Source organism: Dysidea avara, chromosome 8 (genome assembly GCF_963678975.1).
Source record: "Dysidea avara chromosome 8, odDysAvar1.4, whole genome shotgun sequence".
NCBI classification, from domain to species: domain Eukaryota; kingdom Metazoa; phylum Porifera; class Demospongiae; order Dictyoceratida; family Dysideidae; genus Dysidea; species Dysidea avara.
In genome coordinates, this window is record NC_089279.1 from 17,386,328 (window position 1) to 17,406,664 (window position 20,337).

At 38.2% G+C, this 20,337-nt stretch overlaps 1 protein-coding gene across 1 annotated transcript; it reads right to left on the reverse strand.

Moving 5' to 3' along the window:
* Positions 1-1,445: 1,445 nt before the first annotated feature.
* Positions 1,446-20,337, reverse strand: LOC136264811 (NFX1-type zinc finger-containing protein 1-like). The gene is made up of 4 exons (XM_066059579.1): positions 20,238-20,337; positions 10,428-10,787; positions 5,126-7,750; positions 1,446-5,095 (listed from the first exon to the last, which is right to left on the reverse strand). The coding sequence occupies exons 2-4, from the start codon at positions 10,771-10,773 to the stop codon at positions 1,626-1,628; spliced, it is 6,441 nt and encodes a 2,146-aa protein (XP_065915651.1). The 5' UTR covers positions 10,774-10,787; positions 20,238-20,337; the 3' UTR covers positions 1,446-1,625.

Sequence of the window (20,337 nt, forward strand, 5' to 3'; positions counted from 1 at the left end):
TAAATGGCTATTATGTTTTTTATTATGGCAAGACTAAATGGATTTTGCCAGATAGATCAGTCTCAACATGCAGTGTATACAAGCTATCATGATCAGTTGCTACACTTAATGCATATAAAAATGTGTGAGATACATGAGTTACAGTCTTGTGTTTTGTTTTCAGAGTTTATGTTATGTTGTTACACTAACACTTTTGCATTTCATTTTATTAAGATTGTTATCTGTGGCTATAATAATTATGTGTGCATATGTGTGTGTGTATAAATGTGTATCAGTGTTTGTTTTTTTCATGTGTACAAATTTTGTCGTTTGTCACACTACATGACTTAGAAACTGTGCAAGTACTTCAACAGCATGCAACCTCTCAAAGAACATAGCCATAGCACTTGACATATGACAGTATATGGTTTGATTGGTCTTTAAGAGTACTACTGTAGAAAACACATACATATAACATCAGTGACAATTTTGTACTTTTGCATTCTCTCAGTACGTTCTATAGATACCAGCGGATATAGTGGGTATTGACAGGACAAAATATATATAGTGTGTATGGGGAGAATGAGAAAAGAGATGAATGATTGATACAACTAACTAGTAGCTGCAGTTTGCAAAGCACACTGAGCATTGAAACATGCTCTTTCTGAGGGGTCAGGAAAATTTTTAGTTTTGAATATTTTAGTAATAACTTTAATTATCAAGGTTCAATGATTTTCCACATTAGTTTATGTACTAAGGTATATATTGGGACTATTACCAAATGTCCAGATTATATGCACATGTACTCATTTTCAGAGCCGGACCCCAGAGATTTTGAGTAGTCCAGCCATCAATGGACAGGAATGGAGGTCATAGTCATGCACAATACTTTTTTTATTGATTAATGATATTTACATCAGAAATTATCTGTTTTTATGTGATACTCAACTGCATGTACTAAGCACATGCATGCAGCATGCCAAAATGAAAATAGATGGCATCTAGAGCTTGAGGTTATTTTACTTTTTCTCCCTGTTAGCATATCCTGGGAATTTTATGCTACAGTACCAATTAATTCACAGTCATATCTAGCTATACTAATTTTACTTTCATGATACAAAAATTCTGAAAGTGAAAGTTTAGTTCTTTGAGATATGGAATGAGCCATTTTGATTGTAATCACTAATGCTTGATCAATTAGCCTAATGCAACGCCATACGTGTATATGCTTCACTGGAACTATCGAGTAATTCGAAGACAATTAACATACATGTAATGGCTTAGACTAAGCATGCAGTGTATTTAGAACAGTGGCTATATTCTATACTGAGTACTCTATTAGAATATTACGTTGACTGCTCTACTAGAGTACCTTAAGTTTTACAAATTCAAGTTGCTCAGGCTGAAAGTGGTCAAACCGATCCGGCTCCTGCCCTGCTCATTTTTCAAGTGTCCTGATTAACAGGTTTTACTGTAGTAATAAACACAGCAATAGCATAAATCAGCATGATCAACTTCACATATACCCATATTAAACAATATAAATACCATATAAGGCAGCACGTGTAACAGCTTGCAGTCCCGTATTACAATCAGCTCAATAAAAACTATGTGTGCATAAGCTAATGCAAGTATGAGTGTTTTGTCTATGTAGCACATTCTGGACACAGCCACTTATCTTCCTCAGACACAAGTAATCCTCTTGGCTTACAGTAAATGTGACTCTTGGGACAAATAGTCCAAACACCACTGAAGAAAACTGCTTTATTAGGCTGTAATTGTTCGGCATTTATTCTAATTCTTTTCCCTAATCTCTTCACTATAATTTGTAAATCATCATAATGCTTAGCTGCAGATGTCAAAGTAAGCGTTGGCTGGTTAAATAAGAGACCCTCTTGGAGCTGTTGCATAGCAAGAAAATCTTTATTAGGTGAAGAAACCATTGATTTTAGATTGTTTATCATCCACAAGAAAATGATACGTTGTCTTTCACATGAAATATCATTGCTTTTCTGAACTGAAGAGGGAGTTTTCTTAAAGAAAGATAACAGCTGCTGTAAAGAAGACTGCAAATCTGGAAACTGTTCACATAACGAAGTGAACTTTTCCAGTATTGTATACTGATCAATTTCATTTTCTAGGATGTTCAAGCTTCTCACTGATAGATCTGATGATGTCAATGTTTCTGATGCTTTCTTGAACACCAGTGGTAAACTTTTAGCATGTCTTCTTAAGACAGAAGCAGATGTACCTTCTTCGTCATAAAAATATGGTACACAACTAGACAATATCTTGTCAATGACTACATCGCGTTGCCTTTTACTTGCAGTCTCTTTCATAGTAACATGTAATTTTTCAATCATTTCTTTTCTTCTCTTAATCATGTCACCATACCTGTAGCTAGAATGAATCTGCTTCCTACAAGATGGGCACACAAGAGGTTGTACTATTGTATTCTCTTTAAACTGCTCAACCAACAGTTGATCCAGCATTTTAACTTCAAATAAATGATCACAGCTTAGTTGTATGTATCTAGTTTCATTCTTTGTGTCAGAAATGCCTATACATAAATTATGAAATCTCTTCTTTTGCTTTATGCATATCCTACAAACTCTTGGACACGATTCTCCACATACACCAATACAGGGATGTTTACACTGTAAAGTGTGCTTGCATGGATGATTACACCTTGGACGATCACAAATTTCATGGCATTTCTTAGAGCATTTATAATGTGGACATTTCCATGAACAAGGCTCCTTACAAGGGTTACACGGTTGACTACAATTGTGTGTACACACCTTACGATGAACACAAGAGTATTCACATTTGTAATCACAACTTGGAAATGTTACACTAACACAAGGATCTTTAGAAGGGTGACCACAAGGAAGTGAGAACATGTTAAATGAACACGGTTTGTGCAATTTACCTTGATGACACTCAGTACAGTTTCCAGTACACTGGTGACCACACAATAGCTTGGTGGTACATTTTTCAGTACACTTCGGGGGAAGATCTTCAAAACAAGGCAACTTTACTTTGTGTCCACATGCTGGAAATGGTTTATTGGATAATTTAGTACATTTTTCACCTGCTTTGTAGCATTTTCCTTCAAAGGTATGTCCGCACTTCAAATTTTTTTTTATATGGCTCTTGCATCTATAGTTGATGGGACTTTTGGAGCATTTCATAAAGCTTTCATGGCCACAAGGCAATGTTCTATGTACTTTTATTTGGCAATATTCTTCATCAATAGGCTTACTGCATGGCAATACAATAGAATGCTCGCAGTCATGAAACCGTTTTTCTATTTCCACTTCACATGATACTTCATTGATATCTTTGCCACATGGTAGTAATATGTAGTGTCCACATTTTGGAAATTTCTTTCGTACCTCTACTGTACAATAAGCAGTACAAGGCACACCACACTTGTTAGTACAAGGGTGGCCACACAATAATTTCTTATCACAAGGATGTGAACAAGAATGGAGCACTGGGTTACGGTAACACTGCACCATATCTTTGTGACCACACTGTGGTAAAGTCTTCAAAACAAGAACCAAGCAATTACCACATGGAAGGTAGCATAGTTTTTGGCATCTATGTGGACTGCTTGGATTAGTTAAACAAAATTTCTCACATGGATGTTGACATTTACATAACCTTGGATTTACATGACAATATGTTGATTGTAAATGACCACACACAGGATGTGATTTCTGAACCATTGTTGTGCAATCACCACAATAGTCCGAACAAAGTTTGGGACATAAGTGGCCCTGAGGACATCTTTCATCACAAGGTGCTTTGCACTGAAAATCCTCTGGATCTAGATGACACGGAACACTCTGACTATGGCCACATTGGGGTATCACTTTATCAACCTTAATCTTACATAATGGACAAGGCACGTGGCATAGTTTAGGACAACGATGACCGTTTTCACAAGATTTGGCACAAGGTTGGTGGCACACATAGTCTTTATGAAATGGATCTCTAGGATGACAATGAAGTTTACAAACATGCCCACACTCCAAACGAGCATCGCACATTCTATTGCAACCTCCTTCTGGCACTTTCTTAAAATCATCAACAGTATGAATTTCAGTTTTGACATCAGTATGGTTAGAACAATGTAATAACAATGAAGATCCTAATCCACTTCTTTGTTCCAAATAATGTAGAATATCTTTCCACGTATCACAACTTTCTCTTAACAGACCAAAGTTCCCATAACAGTAAAACCCTTTCTTAGCTCGTGATAAGGCAACACATATTCGATTTTCTGTTTTTAGAAACCCAACTCTTCCATTCTCATTGCTACGTACTAATGATAGTAAAATAATATCATTTTCTTCTCCTTGAAAGTTATCTACTGCTGTAATTCTTACTCCCTCAAATTTGCTCCGTGGCATCAATGACTTCAGTTTTAGCACTTGACCAGTGTATGTGGTCAGTACTGTGATTTGACTGGGAGAATAGCCTTGTTTGAGGAAATAGTCACATTGAGCAACAACTAGTTTACCTTCCTCTTCATTAGAGTGACTTCTTAAATCATCATTCTCTTTCTCTGGATATTTGTGATCAAAGAAGTACATATTGGTAGTGACCCCTCGGACATCCTCATAAATCAAAACAGATTCATGATTTAGCAACTTGGGATAAATATATGGATGAACTAATCCTGCAATCTCTGGTCTCATCCTGTGTTGAATCTCAAGTGTAGCATGAGGAATACCAACTGTTATAAGACGTTCAAAAAGAGAAATGTCCAAATTATATTGATGTGCCAGATAGTACTCATTAGGGTTAGGTCGTAGTTGCTTGTGATCTCCAATGAGAATTAACTGTTGAGTTGCAGCTGTAAGACAAGAAACAATGTGAGACTCCAACACTTCTGCTGCCTCTTCTACCACTACAATCTTGGGCTTCACCCTCTGAATAATATGTTGGTACTTTGCAGCTCCAGTTGTTGTCATCCCAATCATATCAACTTTTTCTAGAACATAAAAATCTTCCTCTTGTGTAGCAGTTTTATACAATTTACACTGTGCCGAGTACTCCTCAAAATCTGCACGAAGTTGATTGTGCAGTTTCTCAATGTATTGTGCACTCCAGTAATCCTAAAGCCTCCAGCGATCATGTTTTGTCAGTCTGAAGATGTCATCAATTGTACTGACAATAGCATGTGTAAATGGACCCTTAGGAAAGAAAAAGAGAGCTTCTGTAGCAAAATCAGCATTGGTGTCTTCATGTTCCATTATTGTCTCCTCATCTTGAGTACCAGTTCCTTCATAATGGAACACATCAGCTGGATGATCTATCATTCGTTGATCGCCAGCAAGCTCGGCCTCTCCTATCACATTTACAGTTTCTTCTTCGTTATCAAAAAGATTGTCATCTGCCTCAGAATTTGCCTTCTCTTCACTTTCTGACTCAACACTTGCATCATCAGTATCAGTATCACTTGTTTCCTGATTATCATCACCATCTTTGACTGTTAATTTTCTCTTAAGCAATTCATTAATAGCATCATTATCTTTTGACACATTGGGTTTACCTGTGGGAACAACATTTGTTTCATCAGTGGATTGTATGTTGTTCTCATCAGAATCACTTTCAGAGCTTTGTGTGGTATCTTTGGCACCCACCTTCTTACTCACTGCAGGTTTTAGAAGATCTTTGCCAGAAAGCCATACTTTTAATCCACGTGCAACAATATCATTATCGTCACTATAATCATAATCAAACAATCGATAGCACAATTGAGCTTTATAAAAAGGTACAATAAATTCAACCAGTGCACCAAGATGAGGTTTAATTTTCTGTTGAATGATTTGAAATTTGCCATCGAGTGCAGTTCCAGTACTTTTCACTACTTCTTTCATATCCCGTGTTGCATAGTACACCTCTCTAGGGACTCGTGGCCTTCTTAATTCAAAATTTTTAATGCTGTATTGGGCAACTTTTTCATTTTGGCATCTACCCCCTACTCTCACAATGGAAAATTTCTTTGTTTTATCATTTGTATCAGTACTGGCGCTTGAGTTTTCCATGTCAATAATTCCTTCTAGAAACTGATCCAGAGCATGGTTAGTATAACACACGACCAATAGTGGTGAGTTTCTAGCTGGATCCCACACATGACGGTTGGTTAACAATGCCTGAACTATCTTCATCCCTATGTATGTCTTGCCTGTACCAGGAGGACCTTGAATAACTGACACTTTTTGAGTGAGTGCCATCTTCATTGCCTTTAGTTGTGACTCATCCAACTGCACTAGTTCAACACTTGGCCAACGCTCTGGCCTACTGACATCAAAGGAATGGAATGCAGCATATCTTTCATTAATGCCCAAAGCATCCTTCATATTAAACACTAGTTGAGGGTGATCAATGTTACTTGCTGGGGTCAGGCACATGTATGCTGGTGGCTCAACCTCCTGACACTTTGACTCAATAAGGATTTCAGTGAATGGCATGGTAGTAAACTCTGCCTTCTGCAAGCTGTTCAGTATGTGGTAGTATGTCTCATAGTGAGCCTGTGATTCAATCATCGTGTAAAGATCATCTTTATTGGATGTCAAGTGGAGAATATCAGTATTGGATTCCATCTTCACTGTAAACTCACCTTGCTTTAACTTTTTAGCATCTCTGTCCACCACAGAAGCAAACATGACTGTCTCAAAATTGTTGCAAGAAAAACATAAAAGTGAGCCATAAATCAAACGCTTACTATGTTCCCAGTTCACTCTATGGAATCTTGAACTGTCAAACTTAACAGACAGAAGGATTCCTTCAGCACTAAAATTCAAGCCAGTAAAAGCAACATCATAGTAAACCCTGACATCAGAAATATCCCGACCTCTTAAGCCATCACGAAAGCCACATACGCCTCTTCTGAGGGGAGCAACAAAATCTTCTTTTAGGAGTTTAAATTGTGTGTCATAGTAGTGAGTCCAGCTATCATAATGACCTTCAACAATGTTAGCACGCAGCTTGGGAGGAAACATTTCATTTATTTCACTCGTGCAAGGTAAAATAGTTAAACGCTTGTACTCACAGTAGTCTTCTTCTGTTGAGATTAAATTACCATCATTTTCTGTAGATGCATTTTGCTGTGCATCTTGGTAACTGGCATCCATAGACAAATATAACCCATCATCAACAAGTTCTGGTCTGCAATTTGAAATAGCCATCTTTAAGGGCTCAACAGGAAGTAATTCCCAACAACTTGGTGATAATTTCAAGACATGATTAAACAAGCGGACTACAGCCAAAAATTCTTGCTCACTTCTAACTGTTTGAATATACTGTTGAAGCTTGACGAAAAACTTGCAAGAGCGGCTATTAAATGTTTCAGCTATTATGCGGTTAGCTTTATCTTTTTTGTCCAGGTCATGGACCATTGTCAGCTTTATAAGAATAACCACTATCTTAAGCATGTCATCTTTCCTCTCTCCAACTCTCTCAGAATTCAAAATTACCTTCTGAAAACTTTTAAGATCATGCAGTAACTCAACAGCAATGGTATCAGGTTCTTCATCATAAAGTTGCAAAAACTGTGGAATTGTTGTACGTTTGAATTTCTGTTCTTCTCTGGGGTTGGAATGAGACTTATATGTAACTGGCCTCTGACCCCTCATTTTCCTTTCATTGAATTGATGAACTTGGGCACTGCTAACAGAGTTTCTGTAGTTGCCAACACCAGTAGAACTATCATCATTGTCCACTGTAGCACTACCAGCAAATAAGCCTATTCCTCCTATAAATGAACAAAATAAATAAATCAAACAGTATGGTTGTACTGTTTAGTAGGGTTCCCCAGGGGTGGATACAAGGGGGGAGTCAAAGGGAGCTCTTGATCCCCCTCCAAAATTTTTTAGCATACCAAGATCGAGATACTCTAATAGAGCAGCCACTCTAATAAAGCAGTCACAGTATTAGAGCAGTGTGTAGCAAGCTATGTAAGGATTTTATGTATTTTATCAGCTATAAATGTGTAGTTGGTGAGGTGGGCAGCTATTATCAACTGGCTGTGACCTTTTTTTTTTGGTCTCACCTTATCAAATCACCAGACAGACTACAGTGTAGTGCCTCAGTTCATTTTTACCCCCTTTCCATAAGTCTGGATCCGCCCCTGGGGTTCCCCCCTAAAGAGATGTGCACCACTAAATAAGCTGTGTCTAACAACCATCATGGAAATATCACATGCAGCAAAAATCACCTTTACAGAATAGTCTTACTCCATTTAGCATCAATTACGGGCATTAAAAACAAGAAAATATTTACAGATGTCCAGATATTGATTCTAAAAAAAATTGCCAGAATTTGAAATTTCGTCTGTCAGCCTGCCCACCTGCCTGACTATAGTCTCAAAGCTAGAGGCCAAACAAAACAGCGTACGGCCCCCATTTTACGCCACAGCAACAAACTCACTAGTGGAATGTGCCTTTTGTAATTCCAACAAATGTCTGCCTTCTGCGCTTGTCATTCCTTTTAAACAGTTGTCTTCTTCTCCATGCCAGGAAACCATACCAAGGAGTTAATTTCCGTAATGACACTTTCGCATATTTAACCGCCGTGAAACAATTTCAGGCGCTTAATGGACTGTAGTATCAGGTAGCAGTTAAGCTTCACTTTTAAAGTAATTGACACACACCCTTAAACGATCTGAATGCACCACGACAGCAATCTATGTAGCTCAATAGGAATCCAAGATGCTGTGCCATGCCCACTAGCTTGATCTACTGCATAGCTAAGTGGCGAGATCGAGATACAGCAGTCACAACCACATGTGCATTTCATAGCTATACTCTACAATATTATTAATTTAAAAATGAAGTAGGGTTCCAGTGGTGAAACAAGTAGCTATGAGGGAAAATCTCTAGTTACCTAGCATTGTAGCAATGTGGGAACATCCCTACTTTGGAATTACTTCTACAATGCCAAGTAGTGATTTTCACACATTGCTACAATGACAAGTAGCTAGAGATTTTCCCTCATAGCTACCATCATTTCTTGTTTCACTATTTCATTTTAAAGTAACTATTTAAAAAAAAACTTGTTAATTTAAAAATGAAGTAGGGATCTATGCAATAAAAAGTAGTGAAATAAGAGATGAATTATCGTATTACAACATAGCTCGGTGGGAAAGCCCCTACTTTAGCACATAGCATAGATCCCTACTTCATTTTTAAAATTAACATAAAAAATACTAAGTTCGTTTAGTTTTTTGTTGTAGCGCAGCTACGTAGCTACGTGCACTGTTCTATTAGAATATCGTACATGACTGTTGTATTAGAGTGACTGTTGTATCAGACTATCTTGAGTCAGCCAAGGGGTGTACAGCTAGCTAGACCAATAAGGGGTGAGGTCATCTTGTTCATTGTCAAGTAAATTAGCTAGATTGCTAAGAGGTGTGGTCTCTGTATATGCTCCATCACTATTAGTCCACCTAGAATCTTTATTTGATGGGTGTGGTCGCAAACCAATTACAAACAGGATCCCAACTGCAAAGTTGCATATATCTAGCTAGTATACCTCAGATAGTAGCACCGCTTCTGAAATCCAGCTCTGAAATAATTAGAGGTGTACCGATAATCGGATCAGCTATCGGTTATCGGTTATATCGGCCTTGTTTCGTTATCAGATCAGTAACAAATGTAAACAAGTAGCAGATACAGATATACATAAACATCTATTAATGGGCACTCATGCTCTAGTAGTATCCTAGCAACGCCTGTTTATGTAATATCGGCTGTTGATTACAGTCCTACTCTGTCATACTATAACTAAATTTACAGTGCAAATTGTTAGAGAAAATGTCTATGCTACCATATCAGATTGGCTTTGTTTATCGGCTTGATATTATTTTATATCGGTTATCAGAACATTGGATAAAAGTCATATCGGTGCACCTCTAGAAATAATTTTGTGGCATCTAAATATGCTGCTGAAAGAAAGTGTTGATATGAAAATTGACATCTTCATATGGTTTTGTTGGATGAAGAAGAAGATAAGCAACCCGACTGAAGATAAAAGAAAAGATAAGGCGCAGAGGGCCTACACTTACATCTCACTGGTGAGTGTGTTATTGTGGCGTAAAATGGTGGCCGTCTGCTACTTCATTAGGCCTCTAACCTTGTGACTGTGGTCAGGCAGGCAGTGAGACTAAAATTCGAGTTTTGGCAATTAAAAAAAAATCCGGCCACAATTTTGTTATATTTAATGCTGCATTACGTATATATTATATGGACTAGTACTATCCCTTAAAGGTGATTTTCGTCACATAAGATGTCTCTAGGATAACTTTCAAAGGCAGAATTTCAAGTGGCGTACAAAAGTTTTGGGGCGATTCCTTCATAAACGGCACTATTGTACCGTGTGATAATATGTAATACATTAGTATAATTAAAATCATATATAGTTTTTATACTTACTGTTAGGTTGATCATTTACATGACTTCTCTGCCTTGTGCCATAAGGTCTTCTACTGGCTCTTCCTCGGCCTCTAAACTTTCCTCCTCTTCCTCTATGTTCATGCAAACTACCACCACTAATTATAGCAGAACCATGTAAGAAACTTGTAACATTATCAGTACCAGTACTCTGTTCATCATAAGGAAAATAATCACTTTCCATTGACTGTGTTGTATCCCTTTGTCTGTGTGAGATTTTTTTACCCTGTCCTCTACTTCCAAAGTGACTTGATCGTCCACCACCACGACCTCCACGACGGCTACTTACTGATGAGTAAACGTCAGGGTAGTAGCCTCCAGAAGCCATCACTTAAATACAGCCTGTTGGAAAATCATGCATTATTTACTTTCACACACGCATATACATGCACGCACACACACACGAATACACAAACATATGAGTATAGATGCATAAGACAATCTGCAGTACCAGCAAAAATTTTAATGGTGCACATTTAATCTTTCAAGAATAAATATGAACAGTACCTTCTTAACTATTGTGCAGGACACTCCCACATTACATCAATGAATATATACCTGAAACTTCAAGAGAGACACCAGGTATACGAATATGTAATAGTTGTAACACAGGCATTTGCGGTCCTAGGGAAGTCAGGCATACATATCAGGCAAAGTCCGAATGCCCCGTATTACAGCTAATATGTAACACTTGTTAGGCTGATAGCCTGTACAGGGCAATCAATCACCCAAGCCAATATGAGCGCAGCCACTGGATGTGTTATATATGCATACCTAAAATTTTCAATTATGAGTCAGCAGCTGGTACGTTTGGTTATGATAAACAGACATATCCTACATATATCATGAAGAATTTCGGTTAATGTTTTAATCAGTGCTATTGAATCGTTTATGATAAAAGTACGGAGTTCACTAAAGGCCTAGACAGGTAAGCTTGCTTGTTACTCCGTGCAGAGTGGTAGCTTCGTGATGGGGGCGCGTCCGTATTTGAAAACATGCAGAAACAATAGATGAATAAGCTATAGTGCTAGTTTTCACCTTAGCCCAACTGGTAGGATGTCGAGGATAACAAAATGCTCTCTTCTGAGTGGTTTTCATGCTGAAATCCAAGTCGTGCATCCTAATCACGTGAGTATTAATCGATCCTTACAATCAATTTCGGCCTTGACGTCTATATAATCACTGCCCAGTTGTAGCCCAGGCGGCTCCTTTGATCTGAGGTGTGAAAGTGTAATATAATAGTTGTAACATGAGCATGAATGTTTTGTCTGAAATATACATAGGAGCACAAGGGCCGAAGTGTGAGTGTGTATATTTCAGGCAAATCACAAGTGCCCATGACACAATGATAAATCATCCCTACCATGTTTTCCAAGTGATTTGGATATTACTCATCAGAACAATGTCAACTATTTACACTTAATAAACAGATACTATTTGCACTTAACAGGTAATATGTGCATATTAACCACATGTACCTAATATTGTAATCAGAGTCTATGGTACAGCTCAATTCCAAGGTAACGTTCGGTCACATCTTAGACACATATTTTCCCCATATCTTGCATGCACCTCACAAGTCCGTATAAAATTACGCTGTCACCATGTAGAGTCTACGTACGTGTTGAAATACAAGTACGCATTGCGAGAGAATGCGACTATGCGCGCATTTTGCTCATTACCTTGGAGCTGAACTGTACCGTATATATTCACAATACAGTCGTCATACATGCATATACATAGGTACTTAGATCGGACATTAATTCTGTTAACACATATCTGTTGGTTAAATACAACAAGATTACACAGTTGGTTATATACAATGGTTATAGCATAAGTACGTCTACATATAATGTTAATGGCTACAGTTTCATCACATCCAAGTAGTCCTTCGTGGCTTAGGGGCAACAACTGCAGAATGAACTTGCAGCTGCATGTCAGCCTTTTAAAGAACTTCATCATCGGCTCACGAACAAGCTTAAAGTAGAGCCCATACACAAAAGGATGAAGAAGCAGTTGCATAAAGAAAATATTAGGAAGAACAAGATAATCCATGTTCTTATGATAGAGGGAAGCATCTATCAAAAACTTTGCTGGAATATACAACACAGGAAAGAATATGCCAAGACTGTTATCACCTCCTGACAATGTGGTTTCGTGCTGAATTTGCTTGCCTATCTGTTATACTTTGACGGCTAAATAAATACTAAGAATCAGTGTCAACAATGATGATAGCATGAGAGGAAAAAAGTAAGCTAACACAGGTACAATAAAATAATGCGATTCCAACATCAAGACAAACACCATATTCTGCCACTCTTACGCTATCCCCACCAAAGAAAATCAAAGGAATACAATGTAAAACAGCTAAAGCCAATGATATTATGATTATGTTACGAACAGTGTGAGGTGTCATAATCTTTTGTACTTGAAAGGAAATGCAATAGTTATCACCTTATTAACTGAAATCACCACATACAGTGTGCCAGTCAGACATGCAGGCAGTAATGGTAGCCAGAATACTTTACAGCTGACAAAATCTCCAACCCAAACAAAGACGCAGTAGTCATACTGCCTGAAGCCATGAAACTAAACAACGTTAACAGTATATCAGTGGTAGCAACAAAGACATTATGAGGTTTATACAAACTTTTTGTGGTTTTGATTGTGGCAAAAACCCCACCAGCCATTAGTACAACAATCAAAGTGGCAATCTCCCAAGTACAGGTAAACTAAATATCCTGGAAGAGAAACATCATCTTGATAATCTGGTGTAGCTGTCTCTTTGATGATTCCTGAACCAGAATACAATATCCCATAGATTTCAACCCCTGCCATTCTGCTCTAAATGAAAGCTTAAAGTACAGCACACTCTTTGACTGCACAGTGAACTACTGAGTACTGACTTAAAATTAACTTTGACACAAATGTAACTTTGACACAAATGTAACTTTGACACAAATGGTATCAAAACTAGTACCATTTCTTAGAAGTAATGGATGGTGTCAGCTGACAATGTTTGATAGTTTGACTACTTACATGTAAATACAAGAATACGGTAGATATGTATGTATAGTGATGCACATTGCTGCACTATGACATTTCTAATTACATACATGTAATAGTAGGTCTATGTATTTGGTAACAAGCAGTGACTTGTTACTAAATACACAAACCTACTGGTATAAAACCAATACTTTAGAACTACTAGACAGATGTTAAAAGCATGCTGGGGCAAGCCCGAGTTGTCTAAAAACTGATGCGGAATCTTGATGGGATTATGATATAGCTGGAGTTCAACTGCATTTGTACGAATACTATTTAATGCATGTGTGTTTGTAGCTATACATAAGGAATGCTCAGGCTACTCATTGATCTCTATCATTCCAACAGCTACAAGTGTACAATCACATTCATACTGTATGCATCTTATCAAGACTACCCAATCATTATACTGTCTACATATGTCTACTTCAGGTACAAGCAGACAGCATAAAAAGTGGTTAATGGTGAAGTACAAAACAGTACTTTCACAGAGGTCTTGATGCCAGAACATTGTGGCACATGATGGTTCAGATTCTGATACATATGTTGTGCTATGTGTCAACTGAAAACACAAGCCATCACTTTCTCTTCCCAAACTCCCACTTCTGTACATGCATAGATTATACCAATACAATCAACGGTACATACTTGCAAGTCTCAATGAACTAATGTTACTACAAATATGACTTCATCAACTGTATGTTACTTGAGTATTTGACAGTGATAAGATGATATAGAGTTCACTGGTCAAAACAAATACATTGATCTGAATAGCTTACTGAAAGTTTGAGGACACTGTTATTTGAATTTGTGATTATGTGCATACAATCAAAACAAACTACCACAGATCAGTGGAGAGACCAGAAGATCCTCTCATCAAAAGTGCACTGCTAATGTAATCCGTATTTTCCTCACTAGTGATTGCGATGTCCTTTAATAGACATTTAATTCTATAATCCAAATGCTAGATATGGCCCAAATGACATGTCATCTTAAGCAAAACCACTGCATTACATGACCCCCAATGTGAACCACAGTCACAAATGATAAGGTGCCATAGCAGTCGACTATCAAGTCTTCAACCATTAGGAAAAACACTACTCAAAAGTAATACTAAACCAATTAAGCGAAGCCTTACAAGATTAATTGCAGAGTACATTTGTGGTCACCCATGTAGGCTGTTGTGAGTTTATTTTTCCTTGTAGTGCTCATGAGTTGGTACTAGGCTATTTCTGTTAACACAGCTGAACAAAACTCTGGTTAATTCACTGGAAAATGACACTTGTGAGTAAGCGCTACTATAATGAGTGATCCTTGGCCACCCATAGTCTCGCGTGGCCAGACCATGTATTGGGTAGGGAAAAAGGGTCTGGTGCAACTCCAATAGCTGTTTACTTCTGAGCCGTCCCCAGACACTAGGGATGCTAATTGGATTAGATTGGCCGCAAAGGGAGGCACAAATAACGTCGATAAGCCAATGATGACGTAACAAAATCATGGCTTGGTTGCGAATCTTGTTAAACAACGAGGATGACTTTCAAGGTGCTATAAAAGAGACGCCAGAGCAACTTGTAAAGGATAAACAGGTCGAAGCCAATCTCGAGTAGTAGCACGTATATTGCAACATCATCATTGGCTTACCAATGTTATTCGTGTCTCCCTTTGCAGCCAATCTAATCCAATTAGCGTCCCCAGTGTGGGGATGGCTCAGAAGTAAACAGCTATTGGAGTTGCATCAGACCCTACTCAATACACGGAAAAAAGCGGTCTGGCCAAGCGAGACTAGGCCACCCACACAGTCCCAAATCACACTTAAAATTATTTAATGTACCACAGACCATCAAAAATTTGGTAGAGATATTATGTAAGAATCTCCAGCCTTGCAATAGTATGCTTCGATTTTTCCTTGATGGACCTGTGAGTCAATACTGAAGTAACCTGGTATGCATTTTCACAACTTTCCATATTGTTATCATTACGAAGGAAATGCAGAATCATTTTCCAAGGGGAGAAAAGGCTGGAGCCCATGTGGTGGCTGGGTCACAAAAGTAGCAGAGTTTTAAAATAAGTGTGTGGGATGTGGCATAAATATTGTATGGCTTCATACATTTGGTTCAAGGTACCTACAGTGTAGGGCTGAGCGATACTACCGTTTTAGTGATATATCGCGATATTTTGAAAGTATCGATATCGCGATATTTTGTTATTAACTATCATGATACCATGCCTGTACATTACTGTCATTAAAAAGCCATTTGTTATGCTGTACCAGGCTCAAGAATCCTTGTAAGTCATAACCTGGTTACCCCTGCAGAGAGGTGTGAACACCATAACATAACTTCAAAGCATGTGTTGCAATAACTGTTACCTGTAAACAAGGTTGACAGTGGCTAGTTTGATGCTACTTTGAAGACTTCCTGCAGGAATACTGAGGAATACACTATGTAGCACCAGCTATGATTGACATATTTGTAAGTATCGTGAAGTATTCAGTATCGTGAATAGTGCCTTTAGTATCGATCGTGATACTAAAATGGCAGTATCGCTCAGCCCTACTACAGTGGTCCCTCCATTATCCACACTCACTAGGTCCCAGGTGTTCTGATGGAAAAGTTCAGATAAATGAAGTGTACAGGGCTCAGTTAAAATACTCCAATAGAACATACACATCAGGCAAAATACTCTGATAGAACAGTCACCTTCACAAGAATGTTTGGATAATTGATGGCTGAATAATGAAGGGACCACTGTACTAGTTATCCAAAAGAAAAAAATGCACTAAACCAGCAGTATCCATCACTGGTCTACAATAAGTCTTCACCACTCAAATAGCTCTCAGTGGCTTATCCCTTCTTTTCTACCTTGTCATAAGAACGATGCTATAACCATGAAGGAACTTTAGTAAACTTTCATTACTAGTGGGTGTAAGTGTTAATCATAACTTATCGGTCTTTTTGTGAGTGTAAAATACAAAAGGTATTTACAGTAGTGATACCAAGCTATTTTTCTCAATACCGCACTATTCTTCAAAAATGCATTACTGTCAATCTCTAATTGCAATACACATGGAAAGCTGTTTAGTATTTACAGAAACTAGTTTCAGTCATATTTTAACTGGCACAAAGTACAAGCGGCTTACCTGCCTGTAAGTTTAGTACAGAGTCTATAGAGTGGAGGCTACTTTTAACATAAAGCTTCTTTGCCACACAAGTACAGGTGTGGACAAAAACATACATACATACATACATACATACATACATACATACATACATACATACATACATACATACATACATACATACATACATACATACATACATACATACATACATCATACATACGTACGTACGTACATGCACGCACACACACAATTCTCAGAAAACAATTTCAGGAAACCAGGTGCATGCCCACACATGCCTAGTGTTGTTGTCTGGTACAGCTCCTTTTTAGGCATCTATAAGCATCTCGAAACAAGGTCTGGTTCGTCTAAAATGAAAAGTTTGTGCCTCCATTACTGAAAACAATGAAATCACAGTATCATCAATTAAGTACACTGTTGGATGCAAGAAGTGAGTAGGACTATGGGGTTGAAATGCAAGCTGTGAGAATTTTTTTTGCATCAGGTTGCATGTAGGTTGATGTTCTATTTTCAAGTCTGTTTTTCTGAAATAAACTCCTTTCCCGAGAAGTCCATTGCCATAGCCTAAATACAAGCTTAAACACCAAAAAGGGTCCACTATAGCAAGGGAGTGTCAAACAGGCTTTGGCTGTAGGTAGATTTGCCACTGCGGTCAAACCTCAAAGTGACAGTCAAGGCCACAAAATCACTCTATAGTAGGTCAAGGGTCAAGACGATACAGAGAGTTAAAAACCCACAATTGATAACGATATGTATTTAAAACCAACTCATAAGATATCAGAATCTCCAAAAGACGATACAAAGTTTCAGCAGACATTTTGTTGTGATTGTAAAGATCTTTCTTCCACAGCTGTTGGTAGAACATAGCAAGAAATTGTTATACTAAGTCACAAGCACAAGCATGAATTGCATAATGGGGAATAAAGTAGCAGTCACAACACAGATAATGTTCACCCCATGGATATAAAACTAATAAGCTAGGCTAGTTTCGTGCCACCAGTGAAACGACTGGTAAATTTGTCTATGGATCCTCTCAATGATGAAAGCTTTAATGGTCTTAAAATCTTTGTAAGGAACTCGTTATTTATTGCAAAGTGGAACTAACCTAATATTATTATTATGACAGCGTGTTTGTTGGGGTTATTATGGGTTATTATGGGCGGTAGAAACTGGTGATGAAATTTGTAACATAACGATCTGATTTAAAATACAGTTTAATACACATCCTACAACAAAACAATATGGCTGGTGAACTAAAAACTGGTATTTCTTTAGAGAATTCGTCTGGACATAGATAGAAAAAATGGGTCACCAGGAATCAAACCAATCTGTGTCTATAATTTTTGCCAGTGAAAATGTTCATTATTAAAGGTTTAGTGTTTAGTAGTGGGCTGCAGGCTACCAAACAGCCATTAACTGGTGAGACTCAACAAATCCAACCATATAGTGTACAAAACCAAAATATGCCAGTCCAATGTTCCAGTCCACTGAATAGTGACACCCTACTAATCATGTGAGCACATTTGTTTCTATAGGAAGGCAGTGGTCTTATCCTAGTTTTGCACCTGAAAAATCTGTCTTTGTGTGTGGGTTGAATACAGGCAGTGAAATGTACAAAAACTGTCTTTTAATAATATTATGCTACTGTTCAGTTATGCCACTATACAGCATGAGGCTTGACAGCGCTTACTCCTTATATGCTACTGATATGTGACAATGACAGTTAATCGGCGATCATTTTGCCAGTTGATAAAGATATCCTTAGAGCAAGCTCAATGAGCGAGCTACCCTGTATGTAGTCTCAGACGTCTATTTCAAAGCAGAGGCTTAACAATTAGAGACTACAATTATAAGCGCCTGTACTGAAACCCTGAACCCCTGTGCTGAAATAGAGGTCACAAAAGACTGCATAGCTCACTCGTATAAGGATATCTTCATCAACTGGCAAGATGATCACTGAGTAACTATCGCTGGCACATAGCAGCAGTACATGGTAAGGAGTAAGTGCTGTCGAGCCTCATGCTGTATAGCAGCATAGCTGAACAGTAATATAATTATTAACAGACAGTTTTTGCATATTTCACTGCCTGTATTCAATGTTTAATAGTGGGCTGCAGGCTCCTGAACAACCATTAACTGGCGAGACCCAATAAATCCAACCTTATAATGTGCAAAAAACAAAAATATGCCAGTCCAGTAGTCCAGTCCACTGAATGGTCACACCCTGATTAGTTTCATAACCATCCATGAGGGTGTATGATATAATAGAGCAGTTTCAAAACCATGGTAACCAAAAATTATGCAATGGACCACACACAAATCGCCATGTTTTTGTACCAGACTGTTTCATGTTGCAAGTTGAATTCCTCACTAAATTCATGCCAAAACTTATTAATACATAAGTAAAATAGATGTCCGTGATAGAATAAAGTATGTAGGTGAGTTATTAGGCATTAAAAGATCTGTACTGCCTCCCAACAGGGTAGTTTCGTAGGAAAGAGAAATGCGTAAAGATGGATTTGGCCAAATTGCGACCTATTCACCACCCAAAGGTGGTTAAAACTAGGAGAAACTTGCAGTATAGGTCTTTATCCAGCACCACAGCATCGTACAGCCACATCCAGCTATCCCCGAGTTAGCCAGAATTGCTCATGTGCTGGGATTCCCACTTCGTGTGAAAAAGCAGACAGAAAAATAAGACCGCTAAACTTTAACTGATGGTTGATTTCGACAATAAAACTTAATTCTAGCAAAATTCACCACCAAGAGTCTTCTTTTGCTGGCGTTTTATCACAGCTTGGTAGTACGCCATTACCGGTCTCGTGCCTTTCAGGAGCTCTGGCTAATCCTAGGATAGCTGGATGTGGCTGTACGATGCTGTGGTGCTGGATAAAGACCTATACTGTAAGTTTCCCCTAGTTTTAACCACCTTTGGGTGGTGAATAGGTCGTAATTTAGCCAAATCCATTTTTACGCATTTTTCTTTCCTACGAAACTGCCCTGTTGGGAGGCAGTACGTATCTTTTAATGCCTAATAACTCACCTACATACTTTATTCTATCACTGGCATCTATTTACTCACGTATTAATAAGTCTTGGCATGAATTTAGCGAGGAATTCAACTTGCAACATCAAGCAGTCTGGTACAAAAACATGGCAATTTGGGTGTGGTCCATTGCGTAATTTTTGGTTACCATGGTTTTGAAACTGCTCTATTCGACTCCCAAGTAGAGCGTGTGCCTAGGCAACACCCCCTTTTTCCATAGCCATTCAGCACGCGTGATTTGGGGCATCCCTACTAACCAGTGGTCAATCAGCGCGAGTGATTTGAGGACATCCCTCCAGACTATCGGTAGTCGATCAGCGCGTGAGTGCCCCAAATCACACGCGCTGATTGGTAGGTGCTATAGGCAAATGATACTTGATAGGTCGACCCGCTTAAAACACTCATTCGTACAATTGTCTGAGAAAACAATATCACCAATACAACTTTACGATACACAATAACCTCCCTTCCCCCCCCCTCAAAAACTTTTTTGCGGCACATTAACGTGGAATCTCCACACCCTTAATACACGACTAGCTAATACACTAAATGCTAAATTCACCTTAGTGTATACTCCCCACTCTGCCCTACTTCTGGTCTTCGTCGTACGGTCTGTTAGTGTTACTCATTTAAGTCATTTTGTCTTTACATCACAAGTAAAC

Coding starts and splice junctions, on each gene's coding strand:
- LOC136264811 (XM_066059579.1), bottom strand. CDS start 10,773: ATGGCTTCTGGAGGCTACTACCCTGACGTTTACTCATCAGTAAGTAGC. Junction 7,751..10,427: donor TGTAAATGATCAACCTAACA/GTAAGTATAAAA, acceptor GTTCATTTATAG/GAGGAATAGGCTTATTTGCT. Junction 5,096..5,125: donor CTTCAGACTGACAAAACATG/ATCGCTGGAGGC, acceptor ATTACTGGAGTG/CACAATACATTGAGAAACTG.